Source organism: Gastrolobium bilobum, unplaced genomic scaffold (genome assembly GCF_033153095.1).
Source record: "Gastrolobium bilobum isolate Gb01-03AN ecotype WA unplaced genomic scaffold, APGP_CSIRO_Gbil_v1 utg26586, whole genome shotgun sequence".
In the NCBI taxonomy this organism is placed as follows: Eukaryota; Viridiplantae; Streptophyta; class Magnoliopsida; order Fabales; family Fabaceae; genus Gastrolobium; species Gastrolobium bilobum.
This window is the reverse complement of record NW_026895976.1, coordinates 123,410-146,403: the sequence shown is the minus strand read 5'-3', so window position 1 is coordinate 146,403 and position 22,994 is coordinate 123,410. Positions and strand designations below refer to the sequence as shown.

Here is a 22,994-nt window from a genome sequence, read left to right as displayed (position 1 = left end):
CATCCTAATGGACGCAATCGTTGTAAAAGATGAATAAGCATCAAAATAGTCTAGACCTTCACGTTGCCTGTAGCCTTTTACCACAAGCCTAACTTTATATTTATCAATAATGTCATCTTCCTTCATCTTCCTTTTGAAGACCCACTTACTTCCTAAAAGCTTATTGCTAGGAGGAAGGTTTATGTAACACCCCGTGTGCACCCGGTGTATTAACATACAAATGGTATTAAGCGCAACTCATTATAAATGCGGAAGCTATTAATTCAATTATGAATTCTCATAAGCTTAACCAAGTGAGATTACTTTTTTCTTAATCTTTTTCAAAAATAGCCTGTGTGTAAATTGTAATAAAGAACTACACTGAATAACCTCATTAACATAAATAAGGTACCAAGTTGTGGGACCACAACATATAGCCCAGACAAAATCCTGATACAATTTTTACAACTCTAGTACGCAATAAACACAAATTATTCAAATGTGGCCCCATGCTCATCAAATAAAACAATATAGTCATATCATGTCTGAGGTACAATAGCCATATATAAATGATAAGGCAGAATCATATCCAAATATGGTAACAAAGAAGCATGCATAATATCAGCTCAACTCCGGCCTCCTGCCACTAGAGGTCTCAGCTTTAGAAACACATGTATTTGAAAATGTGCCCCACACGGGGTGAGATCTCTAACAGAAATCTCAGTAAGACAAAGGGTCCTCAAGGACTCTTCCACCCCAAGCTCACTTACAAGTATATAATAAGTTCAAAATAATGAATAATATGCATGTTCATGTTAAAGCAATATAATCGAGACAATATATCTAAATTCTTAGAAAGCCATGTACCACAATTTATATCTCATGTGATGTATGCAAGTGCAGTTCAACTGGCCAGAGAACAAGATAGGTATTACGCACGTCTGCAACCTACCAAAACATGAGGGTCACTGCCTCATGCCTTACACACCAGGGTCGCTGCCTGATTGTGTAAGTACCCAACATCACATCCATACATTACATCAACGAGCATATCCACATATCTCAAGTATATAACAATGCATATATCATTTTCATAAAAGCATACCATGCACATAAACCATCCTCCAATGGAGGTTGGTGGAACAAACAGAGGATAAATACGAGGACCAAAAGCTTACCTGTCAAGCTAAACCCTCCCTCAACGACTTGGTGTCCAAATGGTCATAAGTAATTGTTGCGACTTTAGCAAGTGTACTAGCCGTACAAGTAATAAAATGATAAGTAAAGATCGTTCCCACGAGGATTTGTGTTCAAACACCAACCAACCATTTATAATTAAGTTGAATCAAACAAGAATTCATTGAATGCATTGATAATTGTCACCAGAAATTGAATTGTATTTGGGCTTGATGAAATAACTAAAATGTGAATTATAATTTTACAACAAGTAGTAAGAAATCAATGTCCCTCAACCATAAACTTATGTAAGAATCAATCCCATTATGAATTATCTTCCATGTGATGTCAATCAACTTTTTTATTATCACCAAGATGTAATCCCTTACTACCTTGGTTGATACATTAATCAAGAACCCCAATCCCTTGGTAATTCCCTTCTTAATACATACATTAAGCACTTACAGAAATAATGTAAACATTCCTGTTCTACACTACTCCCTTAATGGAAAGAATTGACAAAGACAATTTCATATCGTCACATAAAAGATAATCATAATATTCAATCAACCATACATAAATTCATCTTTGAGTTCCATTGAAATCTGACTACAAAGGACTCTACTCAGACATAGGAAAAGAAATAACAAGAGAAGAGGAAAGATCAAACTCCATTGTCATGATGTTGAATCTTCAATCTTCAATCACAATTACATAAAGTACACTAAACTAATACAAGACTAGGACCTAAGGAATTTGGAAATTCAGAGAATAAAAAGTCAGATCAGATGATATCTCCAAGTGTGAAGGCCCTTTTCCCTTTTATAGTTTACAAATTCCAAAACTGAATAACATCCAAAAACTGACATGGGCACTAAAACGTTCCTTGTTGGACGTTTTAGCGTTCAACTTTGACGGATGCCCAATTGTTTTCAACTGTCCTTGACTTGACCGTTTTAGCGTTCAAGACCCGAATCTTTTTAACAGCAGAGCGCTAAAACTTTTTCTTTGGCCGTTTTAGCGCTCGACACCAGCACTTTTTGGCTTCATTTTGCAGCAGCGCGCTAAAACGTTTGCTTTGGACGTTTTAGCGCTCAACACTTGAATTCTCCAATTTCTTCAGAATCTTCTCCTTTCTCTCTTTTTCTTCTTGAGCTTCATTTTCCTACAAGAACAATGTAAATTTTCAACACAACTTTCAGAACTTGTATTTAGGACTTTCCAGGACATTAACCCTCTTTTCCATCCATTTAATCACACAAATAAGCTAATTCATGCTTTAAAACCTTATAAACCAAGGGTTTATCAGTAATACCAGTGTCTAGCAAGGTCACAGATCTGTTTTCATAACATTCATACTATCAATAAACATATCCTAGCTTTTCAGGTTAAAAGGAACACTATTTCTTTTTCGTTTCACTTACAACAGGCTCTTTCCAAAGCTTCAAGCACTGAACTGTCTTTACCCTTTTTAAAACTACAATTGCATCTCTTTACCAAAAGTTATAAGATTTCACTATGTTAAACTAGACATCCTAAGCTTTCCAATGACATATTTTATATCTCAATCGAAGTTGTATAACTCTGGTTATGTTTTTTGCAAAGTGACTGCTGCAAACTGAATTTTCACATCAAGGAAGCATCTTCAAATTCAAACCGCGATCAATCCACTTATCCAATGGATTTGAAAATTTACAAGGTTGTAGCCCTATGTGATAGCTTCATATAGGTCCAAACCACACTCAATTAAGAGCTCTGTAGCTCGAGATATCATGATTTTACCAAACTAGAGCGTTGTTGTCACAATTAAACTAGGTAATTGATTACCATACAGGGGATAATCGATTACCATGAAGGGTAATCGATTACCACCTGTGCAAAAACGCAAAAGTGCAGATTTTTCTGCATAATTTGAGCTCCAATGGCCTCCCAAGGTTCTCACCTTCGATTTATCCACAAACAGAAGTTTAAACTACCATATTACACTTAAATTAAAAATCTTTTACTTGAATCATCAAATCTTCCCTTTTTTAAAGACTCAAAACAAACTTTGTTCATTAATTTACAAAGGAAATGGTGATAGGTTACCTTATGGATTGTGAAAACAGAAAAATGAGGGAACTTTGAAGACTTTGAAGATGCTCAAAGCCACTGCCCAAATGGTGCACGAAAATCACAAGGAAATGTTGGTTCTTTCTCTTTAAGTTTGGTTCCTTGAAGCTCCCAAGTGTGGAAAATGGCTCTCAACCAAGAAGAAAGATGGTGGCTCTCTGCCCAATGCCAAAATAGAAGCAAAACCTCCCCCAAGGAACTGTTTTCTCTAACAAAACTTAAACTTCAAAGGGTTGGGGATGTTTGCATGGTGTGAGAATGGAAAAAGATGAAAGCTTGATGAGGTTTAATGAGAAAATGGCAAGCTTTCATGGATGCACTAAGGAGAGACACTCATCAGCCATGCACACTGAAGGGAGACAACTAACATGGGTTAGAATCACTCTAGGGTTTTGTGCTATTAATTATATGTACACACTTAAACTAACAGTATTAGTTTAATTAATTCCGTTCTTCTTTTAACTCTAAACTTTTAGATCCTTAACCTAGACATTTTTCTAGAAATTATCATATTTTTACACTAATTTTTTGAGACACTTCACCGGTACGCGTTTTATACATCAAAACAGTCAGTATTAGTTCTGACATCACTGCTTATTATTTTTATCCCAAACTTGATATTCTTAACCTAGATATTTTTCTAGGAATATTCATATTTTTATTTGTATTTTTTGAGTTACTTCGCCGATATCCATTTACATCGTGAAATACCCTGTGTTTGCACTTTTCTTCTGAAAAGCAACTGAACATAATTATTCTAATCTTTCTATATTTATCCAAAGTCAATTATGGAGTTTATCTATTAAAATTGTATTTAACTTATTATATTCCTAATTTAGCGGTGCGAGTTCTTACAGTTTACCAATTCCCAAGTGTGGTTCGACAGGATAGATTCAATTTCACTATTGATAGCCTCTTCCCAGAATGGTGCTTCCGGGGACAATACAACTTCTTTATACGTTCAAGGCTCATTTTTTAACAGATACGTCAAAAAATCAGGTCCAAAGGATGTGGCAGTCATTTGCCTCTTACTACATCTAGATTCATCCTCTACAGGATGAATACTAGTCGTATCATCTTGAGGTCTCACAACGTTATTATCATTATTACCACTTGATTCATATACCTTGTTATACAGATTTACGTCTTCAAAGAACGTAACTTCCCTTGACTCAATAACCGTATTAACACGTATATCTGAGACATCAGATTTATAAATCAGAAACCGATAGGCACTACTATTAAGTGCATAACCAATGAATACACAATCAACAGTTTTAGGTTCGATTTTCAACCTTTTAGGTTTAAAAACCACAACTTTAGCTAAGCACTCCCACACTCTCAAGTATTTCAAGGATTGGTTCTTTCCTTTCTATACTACGTATGATATGCTCTTTGTCTTCTTGTGGAGCACTCTATTAATTATATAGTTAGCCGTCAAAAGGACTTCCTCCACAAGTTTTGTGGTAAACCGGGCGTGATTAACATAGCGTTCATCATTTCTTTCAATGCCCGATTTTTCCTTTCTGCAATCCCATTTGATTGCGGTGAATATGGAGCGGTTGTCTGGTGTATAATACCAGACTCTGTACAGAATTCCTCGAAGGGGCTATTATATTCTCCCCCACGATCGTTTCTTACTATTTTAATTTTCTTGTTAAGTTGATTTTCAACTTCACTTTTATATTGTCTAAAAGCTACAATAGCCTCATCTTTACTATTAAGTAAATAAACATAACAATATCTAGTGCAATCATCAATAAAAGTAATAAAATATTTCTTATTATCCCTAGATGGTACATATTTCATATCATATATATCAGTGTGTATTAAATCTAATAACTCGGTTGATCTTTCAATAGAAGTAAAATGTAATTTCGAAAATTTTGATTCAACACACACTTGACATTTATTATTTATACATTCAAATTTTGGTAATAAATCTAAATAAATTAAAATTTTAATTGATTTAAAATTAACGTGTCATAATCAATTATGCCATAAATTAGAAGACTCAAGAAAATAAACAGAAGTTACACTATTATTAATATTATTGTTATTAGTTACAGTTATCACATTCAGTTTGAAAAGGCCCTCACTAAGGTAACATTTTCCTACATGCACATCATTCTTAGAAAGTACAAACTTGCCAGAAACAAATACAAGTTTAAAACCATTCTTGCTTAACAGGGATCCAGAAACTAAGTTCTTGCGAATATCAGACACATGGAGCACATCATTGAGTGTCACTATCTTGCCAGAAGTCATCTTCAAAGCCACCTTCTGAACACCTTCAACCTTTAAAGTAGATGAATTACCCATATAGAGTTTCTCTTCTTTCGTTGTAGGAGTGTAAGAGGGAAACATTCAATTGTTTGAACAGACATGTCTGGTGGCACCAGTGTCCACCCACCATTCTTTAGTGTCTCCCACAAGGTTACACTCCACCACCACTGCTGCCAAATTTAGATCTTCAACTTTATCAGCAATATCAACCATTTTGGCTTGAGTGGTCTTCTTCTTTTTGGATTTTTGTGGCTTCTTTTGATCTTTCTTATAGTCCCTTGCACGGTGGCCAAGATTACAACAATTGTAACAATTGCCCTTGAACTTTTTGCCTTTGTCTTTTCTTTGTTTAGCAGTTTCTTCTTCAGAATATTTTCGCTTCTTTGACCTTGATCCCTCTTCAACAACATTAGCCTTAGAGACCATTAGGTTGTTGCCAAATTTCCTTTCAACAACCTTGTTGTCTACTTCTATCCCCAGCCTCATTATTAGATCTTCAAGTGTCATCTCCTTACGCTTATGCTTGAGAGAACTCTTAAAATCCTTCCAAGATGGTAGCAATTTTTCAATAACGCACCAACCTGGAATGATTCACTAAGAGTCATCCATTTTGAAGTCCAGAAATCTACCGACTATGAATTTCTTCAAGCCAGCATCCTTAGTTCTGTACTTATTGTCTAGACTGTCCAATAGTTCCTTACTTGTTTTCAAGGCATTACACGCATTATACAACGTGTTGTCTAGACCATTAAGTATATAGTTTCGGTAGAGGAAATCAGAGTGCTTCCATGCTTCAATCGCAGCAACCTTCACCTTATCAAGTTGTTCTCCCTTTTCCAACTTAGGTGCATCTTCCTTGAGAAAATGTGCCAGACTCAAGGTTGTCATGTAAAATAGCATTTTCTGTTGCCAGCGCTTGAAATCAAACCCATTGAATTTTTCGGGCTTCTCAGCAGGGGTCGAAATAGAGGTATTTGGGGTAGCCAAACTTGTACTTGCCATTTCTGTTACATAAACAAAAACTCCAATCAATCATAGAGATCAATCTTTTAATGCACAGTAAACAATATATAATGCAAAAAAGTAAAATATACTGAACACTGATTCAAAACACAAATTGTCTTAAGATTGTTGTTGAAAGGCAATGGGTGAAAATTACCTATAGATTTGAATCTATGTATGCTACCAGATATGTTAATTATTGGTAAAAGCAGAGTTCAATAATTAAAGAACGAACTAACTTGAGATTAGAAGTAGATGTTAGTATGTAGAAAATGATGAATAATCCAAGCCCAACAATGTTGTCTCCTTAAGACAATTTTCTGAAGGGGTCGGTGTCTATATATAGACACTGAGCGGACACGATGAACCGCCGCCGGTGAACCACTTTCGGGCAGGAAGCAACATTTTAGTTTTAATTTGGAGGGAAGCAACGATTGGAAAAAAATAATTTAATAAACAATTATTTTATTTCTCTCACACACAACAGGGCCAGGCCGGACGGCGACGACGGCGCATGTATGGTGAACCAATGCCACCTAACTCCTCTTTCCTCCATAAAATGTGTAGTGCCCCATGGGGCAATCTAGGAGTATAAGGTGAGAGCTTATATACCTTTTCACCTCTTACTAATTGTCCAATAATGTGGAACTTCTTAGTTTATAACCCACATACCCTTTCATCTCCCTCTTTCTTTCCTTCTTTAACCCACTTCTTATTCATAACCTGTTAGGGATGAACCCTAAAGACAAGAAAGGAATAGAAAGAGAAAGAACAATTGAGGAAAAATCTTATTCAATGCATCTCTTCTTTACAATATCAGTTTTTATATCCAGTTATTCAGAGACCACTACTGCACTTAACTCTACAAGTGGCTCTGAATAACTAATTACAATCGTTTCTAACAACCTCTTACCTAACTTAAAAGTTAGGCTACATAATCCCTGAGCTTAGTTGAGTGAACCCTCAAACGTGTGGAGCTCCTCTTTGTAACAATTTCCTCTCCATCACAAACAACCTTGTCCTCAAGGTTTAAGGATGGATAACATCTTCAAAGGTCCTCTTCATTCTCCCAAGTTGAGTCTTCGGGTACTGCATGAGTCCACTGCACCAAAAATTGGTGCTGAGGATGGCCACTGATCTGAGCTACTCGTTTAGCCACTGCTGCCAAAGGTTCCTGTACTGGTTTATTATCTATGGCCAGTAAAGGAAGTGGTTCTGTTAATGTTATTGAGTCCTCTGACTTTACAAAGGGTTTCAACAAGGAAACATGAAAAGTAGGATGAATTTTGCTCCCAGGTGGTAAACTTAGACGATAAGTCACATCACTAAGCTTCTGCTCAATTGGAAAGGGTCCAAAAAAAATGAGCTGCCAACTTGTGATTTTCCCTGCGAATAACTGAAACCTTCTTGTAAGGTTGCAACTTAACCCATACCAAATCTCCCACGTTAAACGTGTGTTCCCTCCTCTGTTTATCTGATTGTATCTTCATGCTATTTCTAGCTCTTTCTAAGTGAGCCTTTAGCCTTGACAACACTTCATTACGTTGAGCTAATGTGGAATCAACAGCTTCCACCTTTAGCAACCCCCTCGGGTAATGAGCATTGAAGAGTTATAATGGAGCTGAGTCCAATATATGAACCGGGACCACTGAAATGGTTGGTCATGACAAAAAGATCTCAAATATTGCTCCAAATACCTATTGGTTACCTTTGTCAGTCCATCAGATTGTGGATGATAGGAGGAAGTAGTCTGCAACTTAGTACCACTCAACTTAAACAAATGAGTCCAAAATTGACTCACAAAAATTGGATCCCGATCAGTTAATAAAGAACATGGAAATCCATAGTTCTTTACAACTAATTCACAGAAAAGTTGAGCTACCACTGCTGTTGTATATGAACGATGAAGTTTTCCAACGTAAGCAAATTTTGAAAGTCTAACAATGACAACAAGTGTGGTGCAACATCCATTAGAAGGTGGTAATCCCACGATAAAATCCATTGATAGATCTTCGGATATACATTCTAGAATGGGCCGAGGTTGTAATAACCCTATTGGTTTATTGGTTTCATACTTCACTTATTGACAAGTTGAACATTCCTTAACGAATTGCTTTACATCTTCCCTCATGGAAGTCCAAAAAAAAGTTGTTGATAAACGCAAGAAGGTACGTAAGATTCCAGCATGGCCTCCAACTGGGGATGCATGAGCTTTTCGAATTAAACTAGGAATCAATAAAAGAAACTGGTTCTTATGAAATAAAACGCCCTCCCTTACTGATAAAAAACTAACTGCACTTGGATCATCCTTAACCTGTTGATGACAGTTCAGCAGATAAGGATCCTCTAAATTCAGTATCTTAATCTCTTCTAGGACTTCAAATACAGACTCGGAGAACAAGGTATTCACCTATGCTTCTTCATGAACTCTAGATAGAGCATCTGCAACCACATTAGAGCTCCCTACCTTATATTCAATGTGAAATGTATACCCCATCAATTTACATAAATAGTTTTGCTATTCTTTCGTTTGGATGGTTTGGGTAAGCAATTCCTTAATGCTCCTATGGTCTGTTCTGATGATGAAAAAAGAACCTAGGAGATATTGGCGCCATCGTTTGACTGCTGTTGTGATGGTATAGAGTTCCCTTACTTAAGTGGATGCATTTGCCATCCTACTCCCAAGCTTCTTACTGGAAAAAGCCAAAGACATCTCCTGTTGTAAAAGGACAACCCCTATTCCACTGTTGGATGATTCTGTTTCGACAACAAAGGGTAACTTAAAGTCAGGTAATACCAACACAGGGCGTTAGCCATTGCCTCCTTCAATCGAATGAAAGCGTGAGCTGCTGCCTCAGACCATTGGAACTCCTTGCTAGCTTTCAAAAGGTCAGTTAATGGGGCAGCCAATGAAGCATAACCTTGAACGAACCTTCGGTAATAGCCTGTTAACCCCAAAAATTCCCTAAGTTGTTTCAAGGATTTGGGTTCAGGCCAAGTCATCATTGCAGCTATTTTCTTTGGATCAGCCTGGACTCCTTGCTTCGAAACAATATGACCCAAGTAATTAATAGATGATGCACCAAATTTGCATTTAGAAAGCTTAACAAAAAACTTGTGCTTCTGCAGATTCATTAGAGTTATGCGCAAATGCTCCATGTGTTCTGTTATTGACCTACTAAATACCAAGATATTGTCAAAAAATACAATAATAAACTTCCTCAAATATGGTTTAAAAAGATGATTCATTGTAGCCTGAAATGTTGTAGGGGCGTTTGTTAAACCAAGGGGCATTACAAGGAATTCGTAGTGCCCTTCATGCGTCCTAAACATTGTCTTCTCCACATCTGTAGGAAGAACTCGTATCTGATGATAGCCAGCCCTCAAGTCAAGTTTAGGGAACACCGAAGCCTTGCCCAACCCATCTAGCAATTCGTCGATAGTAGGAACAGGAAACCTATCACGAATTGTGATAGCATTTAAGGCCCTATAGTCGATGCCCATCCTCCACGACCCATCTTGCTTCTTAACAAATAGGACCGGAGATGAAAATGGGCTCTGGGAATGTTGTATGAACCCATTTGCAAGCAATTCAAAAATTTGTTACTAAATCTCTATTTTTTGGAAATAAGCATATCTGTATGGTTTTACGTTTACCAGTTGAGCCTTGTCAATGAGATGAATTGCATAATCTAAGCCATGAAATGGAGGTAGCTCATTAGGTACTTGAAAAACAGATTGGAACTGAAATAATACTTGCCACAATTCCTCTGCTATTTGGTTACGAAGGGCAGCTAAATCAGGATTGACCACATCAAATGAGTCACTCCCTTGTGACATTGCATAACATATAGCCTTATCAATCACTTCCAGACCTTCTGTTTTTGCTTGAGATTCGTCTCCTTTTATCCCAATTAATAACACTTCTCTATCATGCACACAAACTCCATAGAACCCTTGGAATAATCATGTGTAACTCTTCCTAATTTCTCCAGCCAAGGCATACCCAAGATAACCTGTAACTCACTCAACTCTAGCACCCACAGGTCAACAGAAAATAGATTTCCTTGTAACTCAATAGGCACATTGAAACATTTCCGATCAGTTATTAAAAACTCCCCATTCCCCAAAAATACACGCATCCTCTTAACCTGAGTCATTGGAAGGTTTAGTTCAAAGGCTAAATTTTTTTGAATAAAATTCTGAGTACTTCCAGAATCAATCAGTACACTTACCTCCTTATTCGAGAATACTGTAGTAAACATGAGGGAACAACCACGTAAATGATCTCCCATAGCATGCAATGCTGCATCTTTGATCTCCGTGGTATCATTTTCTGTTCTCTAGACAATCTCCTCCTCCTCTCCATCAGTGTCTGACTCATTGATATCCCCAATCAACAATAGCAGTCTATTTTTACATCTGTGTTTACCATTCCATTTTTCATTGCAATAGTAACACAACCCTTGTTCACGCTTCTACTGCAACTCAGCGTGAGATAGACGTTTCACGGAGTTGGGTGCTGGTAGTGCTAAAGGTTGATTTTCCTTTGGAAGTTGCAACACAGGGTTATTGTTAGCTGGTGGTTGTGACGACTCAACATGTGTGAAAGATTTTGAAAATCCTTTCCTCTGATTCACAGAAAATGAAGCTTTCAACTCAGAATGATGGTCATCGTAAGCAAGTGCGATTTGCATTGCCAAATGAAGTGCGGAAGGAGTACGGAGCTGAACCGCACTTCTAAGTTCTAGTATTAATCTAGAAACAAAGAAACTCATGTAGAGTTCATCATCCACTCCGGGAACATGGTTGATGAGAGCCTCAAAATCACGAATATAATCACGTAAAGTGCCTGTATGAGAGAGTTTCAGAGGATACCCATGAGGTTCATAAAAGCAGATACACCAAACCTCTAACACAAGGATATAACCAGATCTCTCCACGAACGAATCGTACCACTGCGACATATCCAGTGGTACCAAGCTCTAGCAATTCCATCCATACACAAACCCGCCAAAGAACCTTAAATTCCTCTAGTATTTGTTGTAGATGAAAGAACAACTCTGTTTTAAAAATCCAAGTGTTAGGCTCAGTGCCATTAAACATCGGAATTTCTAAACGAATTGATTTCGAAAGATTGAGCTCCGGACGCACTCCAACAGGATGAATCATCTCAGAAGGTTGAGGAAGAAGCGAAGAACGTTGCACTGGTTCACGCGTTCTTGTATTCATTCTTGGATCCATTGTCACAAAATTGTTATTAAGTTGTTGCAATTATGCTAGCATCAACGTCATCTGGTTCTGGTTTTCATCGAGCCGAGATTCCACATGATTCATCTGTGCTTGGTGATGCTCGAGTCGGTTTTTAACGCGAGTCATTTGTGTCTGATGATCAGCAAGACACCCTTCTACACGTTGCTGAAAGGTGGAAACCTCCTCTGCAAGGTCTTGTACTCGCATTCTGTGATCTGTGGTGTTCATGCGATGAAAGCACCAATTGTTACGAACTTCGGGATCACCACTCCAAAAGTATTCTCAAAGGGTGGGAGTGCCCAAGGCCTTATAAATCTCACATTAGTTGTATAGGCAACCAATGTGGGACTTGTAACATTGTCACCCCCTTTAAGGGCCGACGTCCACGGTGGCTTTCACTCTATTGACACTGACCCGACGATAACGCTTCCCCTTTTGGGACGGCTCCACTCACCTATCAGTATTCGGTGCTCAAGACACCTTAATCCAGCCTATAGGTAGCCCTTTCTGTGGCCTCAACTCTAAATGAAAACACCAATTGTTAAGGACGAACCCCAATGACAAGAAAGGAACAGAAAGAGAAAGAACAATTGAGGAAAAATCTTAGTCAATGCATCTCTTCATTACAATATCAGTTTTTATATTCAGTTATTTAGAGACCTCTACTGCACTTAGCTCTACAAGTGGCTCTGAATAACTAACTACAATCGTTTCTAACAACCTCTTAACTAACTAACACTTAGGCTACATAATCCCAGAGCTTAGTTGAGTGAACCCTCACACGTGTGGAGCTTCTCTTTGTAACATAACCCATAGGATTGCTATACAAATTCCAACAGATGACGCTACGTTGCATTCCTTAGAGGGAGATTCAAATCCTAGAGTGTTGTGGTTCCGTACTAGAATCACGGGCATTGCGATCTCGGTGTTGATAGACTCAGACAGTTCTCACAACTTCATCCAACGTGACTTAGCTGGAAAATTTGGCCTTCATGCAATTTGTATCCCATGTGTGCACGTGTTTCTTGATAACGATGAATTTTTAATATGAAATTGCTGAAATGTTTACATATTGATATGGAGCTAGAAAGTCGTGTTTTCATAGTATATTTGTGTTACTGAACTATCTAACCTTGGCATTATTTTGAACTTTTTATGGTTAGATAAGGTTCTGCACGATTATGTCAACCTTTCGATGGAGTTTACATGGCAGGATGAGTTGATGTATTGCATGGGGAGAAATCACAGATGCCCACAAAGGATAAATAATATTTGTTGTTAGATCCTTAAGATTCTTCTTCTGGTATACCACCAGAAGTAGAATCTCAAAGAGCAAACATGCCCCAACTGATTTGGGAAATTTTAAGGGAGTTTTAACCCATCTTACAAGTCCCTAATAGCTTGCCTTCTTCAAGATATTGTGACCATGCTATTCATGTAGATGAGGATGCTAAGCCTTTTAATGTGCAACCTTACTATTAGCCTACCATTAGAAGATGAGATAGAGAATCAGGTGGCGGACCTTCTGGTAGCAGGTTACATCAATAGAGTCATATCCTATTCTCATCACCAACTTTCCTTATAGAGCATTGAATAGCAACTGGGTGAGGGATATATTCTCTTTTCCCACGATTGATGAATTGCTAGATGAGATAAATGGTGTTATGGTCTTCTTCAAGCTCGACTTAAGAGCTTGCCATTAATATTGTAAATGGGCCAAACGATCTGTCAGGGGAATATAGCTTAACTTGCCTTTGACCTAATTTAACTTGACTCATTTCAAAAATAATACAAACTTGTGCTCATTAAAAGACATTTTTAGAAATCAGGTTAAGGCTTGTTTGAAAAGGCATGACCTCTAATTCTCCATGCTTAGTTTGTATTTTTTAATAAAATATAATAATAATAATAATTATTATTATTATCTTTTCTAACTCTCTTCCGACGAATTTGGTTATTAATTTGATTTTAAGGGAATAAGAAAGGATTATAATAACAACATATGAGCACAATTAATTTTTTGTTGTATATATATATATATATATATATGTATATATATATATATATATATATATATATGAGACATGATCATTTGACATCGATGTCAAACTTTGAAATTTGACACAAAATTCTAAAGTTGATTTCCGCCAATCAATGATTATCATTTATTAGGAATCAAACTTATTAATTAGTTATTAATTCTCAATAAATGATAAACGTTGATTGACGAAAATCAATCGTTAGAATTTAGTGTTAAATTTCAAAGTTTTACACCGATATCAAAGGATCCTGCCCTTATATATATGTATGTGTATATATATATATATATATATATATATATATATATATATATATATATATATCCACTGACACATGTCAAATTTAATTAAATTTTTTGCATCCTTGTCATTATTTTATTTTTGATTTCTGACAATGTAGTTAAATTGTCAATATTTTGGGTTGTAGCTCCGTGAACTTAAACATACCAAAAAATAAAAATTAATCATAACCTATAATTTATAAGAGTGCAATATAACAAGGATGACTACATTTTCTTTATTTTTTTAAAAATTATTATGGTTCTAATAATTGATCATTTGTGGTTATGAATTTTTATTATTATGTATAATTTATTTTCTAGTTTTTTTAGTTGTTATCTTTTTATAAATAATTAAATATTTTTATTTTACAAAATTCCTCTAATTAAATAATATCAACCATGTTCTAAATATAGAGCCTATTTGGATTCTTTTTTTTTTAAATCAGAAGCTACTTATAAGATAAAGGTAAAAAAATGAGAGCTTAAAAAAAGAAACTAAAAGCTGTTTGGTAATTACATAAAATTGTTAGCTTAAAAGTTACTTGAAAACATATATTTTAAGAAAACAATTTCTCTCTATCTCTATAGCTTTTCATTTAAAAAAGAGAGCACATAATTCAATAAAAGAAGATAAGAGCTTTAAAAGAGGAGGAGCTTTTAGCTTTTTTTATTTATTATGAAAAAAAGAATTTCTCGTTATAAGAGCTTTTCTCAAAACCTATTTACCCTAACTTTTGCGTATAAGTAACTTATAACTTAAAAAATAGAGGATCCAAATAGGCACATAATGTGAAAAAAAACACTTTTATATATCTTTTTTGATAATTTTATAAAAAATAATAATTATTATCTAAAAATTTAAATAATTTTTTTCAAAAATTTCATTTCAAATATGCTATACAAATGTAACTTTACCTTTTTCAAGAATAATTATTTAAAAAACAATACATAAGAAAATCCTTTTTATTCATGTGGATTTGAATTAGCAACATAATTTAATTTAGATTTGGTTCAACCGGACCCAATAACGACATTGGCCTGATCACGGACCGGGTCAAAGTGATTGTTTTTCTCCTTCGTACCCATATCACTCCCAATCCTGTCCCTCTGTCACAGCAACAACACCCATTTTGAATCCTCCTCTTCTCTGTGTGGCTTCGCCATGTTCCATTTTCAAGGTCGAACAAGCAAGCATATCCACAATCCCCTTTTGATCATTAGGCAAAAATCCAGTGGAGGAAGAAGGCCGAAGAAGAAGACCTACCATAGGGTTCCCGAACTGGACAGGGTGATGGAGCTTCGCAAGAAGCCATCCATGATCCTCCAACTAAAGTCCATCATCCAATCCCAATCTCACAACTCTCTCCTCCTTCGTGACCTCGAAAAAAACGTTGGCTTTGTCCGCAAATGGGACTTCATGGCTCTCATCCAAAAGTACCCTACTATTTTCCGCGTCAATGGAACACCCCCTTCTGTGTCCCTCACCGACAAGGCCCATAGGGTAGCCCAAGAAGAAGGCCCAGCCAGAACCTTAATGGAGCCCATCTTGGTTAACAACTTGAGGAAGCTGTTGATGCTTTGCGTTGACTGCAGGGTGCCCCTTGAAACCGTTGACTTTGTTGGGCCTGAATTGGGCCTGCCCTTTGATTTTAAGGAATGTTTGATTCCTAAATACCCTCAATTTTTCTCAGTCAGGCATGTCAAGGGAAGGGATTTTCTTCAGTTGGAGGATTGGGATTCTACTTTGGCTGTCACTGCCAGAGAGGCTAGGTACATGTTTTAATTGAATTCCCTTAATATATATATTTTCTTAAAAAAAGTTGATTGATACATGTTTGGATTTGTAGGATCATTTTTTGTCCTTTCTTCTTCTATTTTTTTTAAGTAAATTACCAAATTTTTTTGGATATTCTACGGGTATCATGTCACCTAATTTAATTAAGGGGTAAAATATTGTACCAATTAATTTCACCGTTAGATCAATCATGTTGATCCAACGGTTATATTTATTTTCAACTTTGTATGATTATGATTTCTCATGTTTAATGTTTTCACATTAAATATGAGAAATCATAACCATACAAAGATGGAAATAAATATAAAGTATTAAATATGAGAAATCATAACCATACAAAGATGGAAATAAATATAACCATACGATCAACATAACGATCTAACGGTGAAATTGATTGATAGTAACATTGGTAGTAACACTAGTTGGTTGTTACAATATCCTACCCCTTTAATTAATTTATTAAAAAAAAGGGAAAAGTTCACCAATGCCCCTGTGGTTTGCTTCAGAATCACCTATGCTCCTGTGGTTTTTTTTGTATCACATATGCCCCTGTGCTTTGTAAAAAATAAAAAACCACGGGGGCATATGTGATAAAAGACATACTCTTTTGCAAACCCCAGGGGCATAGGTGATTCTGAAACAAACCATAGGGGCATTGATGAACTTTTCCCTAAAAAAAGAGTAGATTTTATCTGAAATTCAAAATAAATCCGTGTCAGTCTTTTTAAAGGATTAATGTGAATTTTCTTTAAATTTCAAAAGACTACAATTTCAACTAACTATGTCTATTTGAATTTTAAATGGATCCCAAATCGATTTTTTTTTTTTTCAAGAAATTAAAATGGATCCGGTAATTTTGGCTGTGGACCAAAAGTTACTTTATTCTTTTTTTGAAGTTGGTTTAAGTTAGATTTTGATTATAAACTATTTTAAATATAAATTAAGTTGATTCAAGCAAGTACTAGGTTGGCACAGGAAGGAGTCTTGAACATGAAGCCAAATGGGGATCAAAGGAAGGTGAAGATTTCAAGAGATGGGAACTATCTTGGTCCATTTGCGTTCAAAGTAAATTTTCCTGCTGGTTTCAGGCCAAATGTTGGCTTCCTTGAGCAGTTTGAGAGGTGGCAGAAGTTGGAGTTTCCTTCTCCTTATTTGAATGCAAGGAGGTTCGATGCTGCTGATCCGAAAGCCCGAAAACGGGCCGTGGCTGTGATTCATGAGCTCCTTAGCTTGACCATGGAGAAGAGGATGACATCTGCACAGCTGGATGCATTTCATGCTGAGTGCCTTTTGCCGTCTAAGTTGCTGCTTTGCTTGATAAAACATCATGGGATATTTTACCTCACTAATAAAGGTGTAAGGAGTACTGTCTTCCTCAAAGATGCATACCTTGGTTCCAACTTGATAGATAAGTGTCCTCTGTTGCAATTTAATGATAAGTTTGTGGCACTCTGTGGTAGAGGAAATATTGATGTATCTGACAGCAAGAATTCTTTACAGGCTGTTGTTTAGAAGTTGAGTTTGATTTTTCAGTGGTACAGGTTCTGCATATCTTCCTATTTGAGAAAGGATAGGGAAATTTAGCATGGAAATGTATGCAGTAGTAAAGGATATATCATTCCTTGCTTGAAGAAAGACCATGGAAGTACATTCTCGTGATACTTTAACATCAAATCTGTTATCGGAAGTACAAATTAGTAGCTTACAACTAGAAAGACAGTGATCAGAAACAAAAGTCTGACTTCATTAAATTAGATTATTCTAATTGTTCGCGCCTTGCATGCATCAAGATTGAGGTGATGTAGAAAATTTTTGTCGAGTCAAATTCTGATGCTCACGGTAGTCTTGGACTGGAACATTTAGTTGGCAATTTGCAAAGGCAAGCCAATATATATATGCCCTCAAATAATTTAATCACTTCTACTAAGACAGCATGAATTAAAAAATTGACGTTTACGAATCTAATAAAGGAGGCGACAGGGGTTAGGGGTAAGGAGTACTTAGAGTATCACTATCCTTTCAATGCTCTAGTGTGAATTCTTTAATGGTATTTGCCTTAAAATGGAGGTGCTTGAATGGAGACTTTGGCACTAGATGTATCTTATCTTCCTCTTAATGCATTTGTTGCTGAAAAGTGAAGGACTTGTGATCGCTTGAAGAGCAGCCATCAGAGTTTTGGTGCAGTAATTGTTCTAAATGTTTTTCCACTTGTTATATTAAATACTTATCATGCTGACTTGGCCATCAGTTCTGGTGCGGCAATTGTTCTTGAGTAATAATTTCCCCCACTATATGTTTATAAATCATTACCTTGCTGACTTAATATCTGTAAAGCTTACATCTGTCATCAATATTGGAAATATTCCTTTATTAATTTCTAGATATAGATTGAAACTTTATGTTTGCATTAAATGATTAAATTATGAGAGAAGGCAAAGTACTATAGAATGGATTCATGATAGCATTTTTCTCTAATGATTAGTAATTCAGTATGATTTCGAATTTGATTTTCTTCCAGAAAATGTTGGTGCTTGGATGGAGGCTAGGATTGGATGTAAATATTTCATTTTCTGGCCTCCTATTTAACAAATTCTAGATGCATATGACTTCTAACGGAAGTACTCATAGGAAACCAGCTATAAGGGTGTGTGTACTATAGGAAAAGGTGCAGAGAGTCATTCTATAATGCTGAGTTAGCAAGGTTGTTAGAAAATAATATTATGCAAGGTGTAAAGGAGGATTCTTTTAGCAATGTGGAACAACAACTTCCTGCATGAAGTGGGAATAAATAGAGAAAGGAGGGGCCAATGAAAACTAGGCTGGGATTAGGACTGTATCCAGGAAAAATTAGAGCTTCTCTAATTGCTCTGATGATTATTTTTCTTTTCTGCAATAGTTCTTCTGAATCTTTTCTATTTTCCATATTGTAGCAACTGTACTGTCTTCTTAATATCACACTGATAGATCTCAAAAGAATTAATACAGATACTCAGTTCTGTCTTTTCGTCCATTTTGTAAAGAACCTTGTAAAGAATTATAGCATAACAATGTAACAATGCATTGAATCTCTACCTAATTAAACAAAACTATTGTTGTCGTATACTACTTTGCAATGTGGCTATGTACATGGAGGTCAATGCTGAGCAAGAATCATATGGTTGTAAAACACACTCTGTCCTGCTTGGAGTTGATGCTGAGGATCCGACCCAGCTGCTTTAACAATGGTGAGAAACTATACCTGGGACTTGATTATCTGATATGAATTGATTTTTAAAAAGAATGCATGAACAAGCCAGATGAAATAACAATCTTATATTTGTTTTTTTGTGTGTATATATGTATCTGTTTGAAGTTGGTTAAAACTATTTACTGTAGGAATTTGTTAGAAACCATTATTGTCAGTGGCATGAATGTCCAACTTATTGGTTGGAATACTAAAACCAAAGTAATGGACTAACGTCACAAAGCGGAAAACATGATTGACAGAGGGAATAAACCAGTAAACATGATTGCATTTAGGCAAATACAGCAGAGTCAGTGAGGTCTATCCATTTAATGTATGAAGTTGAAATAATTAAATTGATGTGGTGGAAGTAACTGTTTAGAGTAAAGCTAATATGTTATAGTTATTATACCTGAGTTTTGTTTTTTAATGATAAGACCGCACAAGTAAATTCAGCTCACATGGTGCTCAATTTGCCAATTGAGCCACACCTCGTGGTTTCTCTAACTGATAGATTTAGTGCATTGCTAACTGATCAGGACATGTGAGAAAAATAGTTTAAACAACATATTTGATGCTTTTGAAAAAGATGATAAATTTTTCTTATTACTTCATTTATTCATTCTAAAAATGCCATGTTAGTGCAATTTCCAAAAATATAATATGGAAAGATGTCTTTCAAACATCTGATACCCTATGTCAACATATGCAGAGTATATCTTGGAATGGAATGGAGCTGCTGCTGAATGAAGCAATTATTCTGCAGTCAATGTCTCTGCAAGACTAATTTTAGTTGCATGATGTGAGAGCGAGTCGGTTTTAACACATAAAAGGGGGAACCAATTTGCTTGAAAGGGAATTTCAACTGTTCTTGTATTTGCTGATGAGAGTAAATAAGGTGATGCTCTATGGACAGCAAAAGAATACCTTCCTTCTGCAGCTGTGTTGCCATGAGGCTTGTTCCACTTCATATCTAGGGTCTATCATTTTAGAAGGAGATGCTGGGTTAGTAATTCATACACTGAAAAACTGGTTACTGAACCTAATTCCTATTTGGAAGATTACATCCTACGTGTAGATTTAAGATCTTTGTCTTGCATTACCAATTGGACAGTTAACAAATTCCAAGGCCTCCTAAGTTTATAGCTCATAATGGTTGTAATTTTGGGCCTATTCCCATCTCTCGCACATTATCTAAATTGTTAACAAATGAACTTTAGTCTTATTCTAGACCGGGGGGAGATGCCCTTGCCCAGCTAGCCCAAATGCCTACTAGACAAGGCCACATAACATGTGGAGCGTGTGACTCCCCAGTACACATGTCCCTCTCATAATTTTCACTTATGTATGACCTTTTTGATGTTAGGGGTCATGTTGTCTCACACCATAGTGGAGCCACAGGGCTGAAAAGGTTGTGGCATCACACTTCTCATGCTAAAAGGGAGTTTCTCTCATCTTATAAATAGAGGGCATTACCTCACTAAAAGGATACTCTTTACCATCATCTAAACATGTTGTTACTCTTTGAAACTCTACCTCATTCATAATCGAGCCTAATATACTGTTGAGGATGTAAAGTGAAAGGAAAGAACAATACGAGAACAAATTGTATTATCAAAATCAGTCAGTTTTTACACAGATAGTAAGAGGCTTTTATATACCCTAATCAACCAATTACAACTAACTCCTAATACACAACAACTAACTAACTAACTCCCAACACGTGGCATTAACTGTTGAATGGTCTTCCTCTGATTCACATTACACAAAGTCACGAAGCCATGTAGGAGTCTTCCTCTGCCTCGATGGTATTGATTTCTCAGCTACTACTGTTTCTGCTTCCTTTGCCTTAACATCTGCCCCATCATCCAAAGGGACCTTGTCCTCATGGTCTAAATCGGGATAAACAACGTCAAGTTCTGAAGCTGGTTCCCAAGAAGCATCTTCAGGAAGCGAATAAGACCATTGGACCAAAAATTCCTTACGAGGCTGTTCACCCATCGTACGAATCCTAGACATTAGCAAGGCAATTGGTTGCTGAACTGGATGATTATCAACACTAGCTTCTGGAAGAGAAGGGAGATGAGGTGGAGGTTGACCAGCAAAAGCTTTCAGAACTGAAACATGAAATATTGGGTGTATACGAGAGTTTTCTGGCAGTGCTACTTGATAGGCTACAGGGCTAATGTCACATTTATAGGAAAGGGACCAAAATATCGTTTGGAAAGCTTGTGACTTCCACAACGAGCAACAGAAATTTGTCTGGATGGTTGCAACTTCACTAAAACTAAATCACCCTCCTCAAATATGCGTTCATGACGGTGTTTATCAGTGTTCACCTTCATACGGTTCCTGGCTTGGTCCAAATTCCTTTTAAGACTAGCAAGCAGTTCATCACAATGCCTCAAATTGAAATCAACAGCTTCCCCCAAAACTTCAGCAGGCAAGTAAGAGGGAATCATGGTGGGAACCTTACCAAATAAGGCTTGATAAGGAGACATTTTGATAGAAGAATGCACAGCTGTGTTATAGTGCAGCTCTGCCCATCACAAATAGGTAGACCACTGGTTGTTTTGTTCACTGCAAAAGGCTCGTAGATATTGTTCCAGATACCGGTTAGTTACCTCCGATTGTCCATCGATTTGAGGATGATACGAGGAGCTAGTCTTCAAGGTAGTTCCACTGAGTCGAAACAAATGAACCCAAAACTTGCTAAGAAAAATACTGTCTCTATCAGAAATGATTGTTTTTGGAAAGCCATGATGCTTAACAACCATTGTGCAGAATAATTGAGCAACCATAGGAGCATTATACGAAGATGGGAGACCTCCAAAGTGAGCATGCTTAGTAAAACGATCGACAACAACTAAAATGGTGGACAAACCTTTAGATAGAGGTAATCTAGTGATGAAGTCTATTGCGAGATCTTCATAGGCTCCATCGGGTACTGGAAGAGGTTGCAACAACCCTTAAGATGGAATGGTACATGGTTTCACTTGCTGACAGATGATACAATCACGCACAAAGGCCTTGACATCACTACACATGGTTTTCCAATAGAAGGATGCTGAAAGGCGTAAGAATGTGCGTAATGCTCTAGCATAGCTCCAATTTGAGGGAAGAGTGTGGTCCCAATAAGAAACGACGGTGATGGAAAAGGATACCATCCTTGAGAGGGATAGCAGGGTCAGCATAATTTCGAACAGAGAGCTGTTGGTGAATGGCCAAAAGCCTCTGATCAGTGGCATTCTCCTCACGAATGCGTTGCAATATATCAAATGTAGGAGAAGATATCAATGCAAGTAGACTAGGGGTGTTCGCGGTCTGGATTGGATCGGTTTTAGAAGCAAAAATCATCCGATCCAATTCTTTCAGTTTGATCATATAATCATCCATTCAGTTTTTATTTTTTTTCAAATCCGATCCGATCCAATCCAATTTTTTTCAGTTTGGATTGGATCGGTTTTCGGTTTTTTGAAAATCCTAAAATTTATTTCATGATTGTTGTGCAAATAACATCTTTTGTATATATTGGCTTTGTAAATTTTTTTTTTGAAATACAAAAGCATTAGTAAACTATAATATAGTTTTTTTTATTTTTGGCAATGAGATATGAAGCTCTACAAAGATAAAATTTTGTTGATGAGATGTGACTAGATTTATTCTTAGGTTTAGTTGATGGGTTAATGAGTTTTGGGTTTAGAAATTTTTAGACTATGATTAGGGAAAGAACCAAGTAGAGGGAAATTAATATATTTGATCGGTTTTCATCAACCCATCCAAAAATCGATCAAATCCAATTAAAATTTGCGATTTTTAATCGATTTTTGATTTTTCGATTTTCGGCT

The 22,994-nt window shown here is 36.4% G+C and overlaps 2 protein-coding genes across 2 annotated transcripts; one reads left to right on the top strand and one right to left on the bottom strand.

Annotated features, from left to right (window-relative positions):
• Positions 1-5,634: 5,634 nt before the first annotated feature.
• LOC133297080 (uncharacterized) lies at positions 5,635-6,555 on the bottom strand. Its single transcript, XM_061496144.1, has 2 exons — positions 6,183-6,555; positions 5,635-6,134 (listed from the first exon to the last, which is right to left on the bottom strand). The coding sequence occupies exons 1-2, from the start codon at positions 6,553-6,555 to the stop codon at positions 5,635-5,637; spliced, it is 873 nt and encodes a 290-aa protein (XP_061352128.1).
• Positions 6,556-15,125: 8,570 nt separating this feature from the next.
• Positions 15,126-20,327, top strand: LOC133297076 (protein WHAT'S THIS FACTOR 1 homolog, chloroplastic). The gene is made up of 3 exons (XM_061496141.1): positions 15,126-15,898; positions 16,889-19,147; positions 19,859-20,327. The coding sequence occupies exons 1-2, from the start codon at positions 15,291-15,293 to the stop codon at positions 17,433-17,435; spliced, it is 1,155 nt and encodes a 384-aa protein (XP_061352125.1). The 5' UTR covers positions 15,126-15,290; the 3' UTR covers positions 17,436-19,147; positions 19,859-20,327.
• Positions 20,328-22,994: the final 2,667 nt, after the last annotated feature.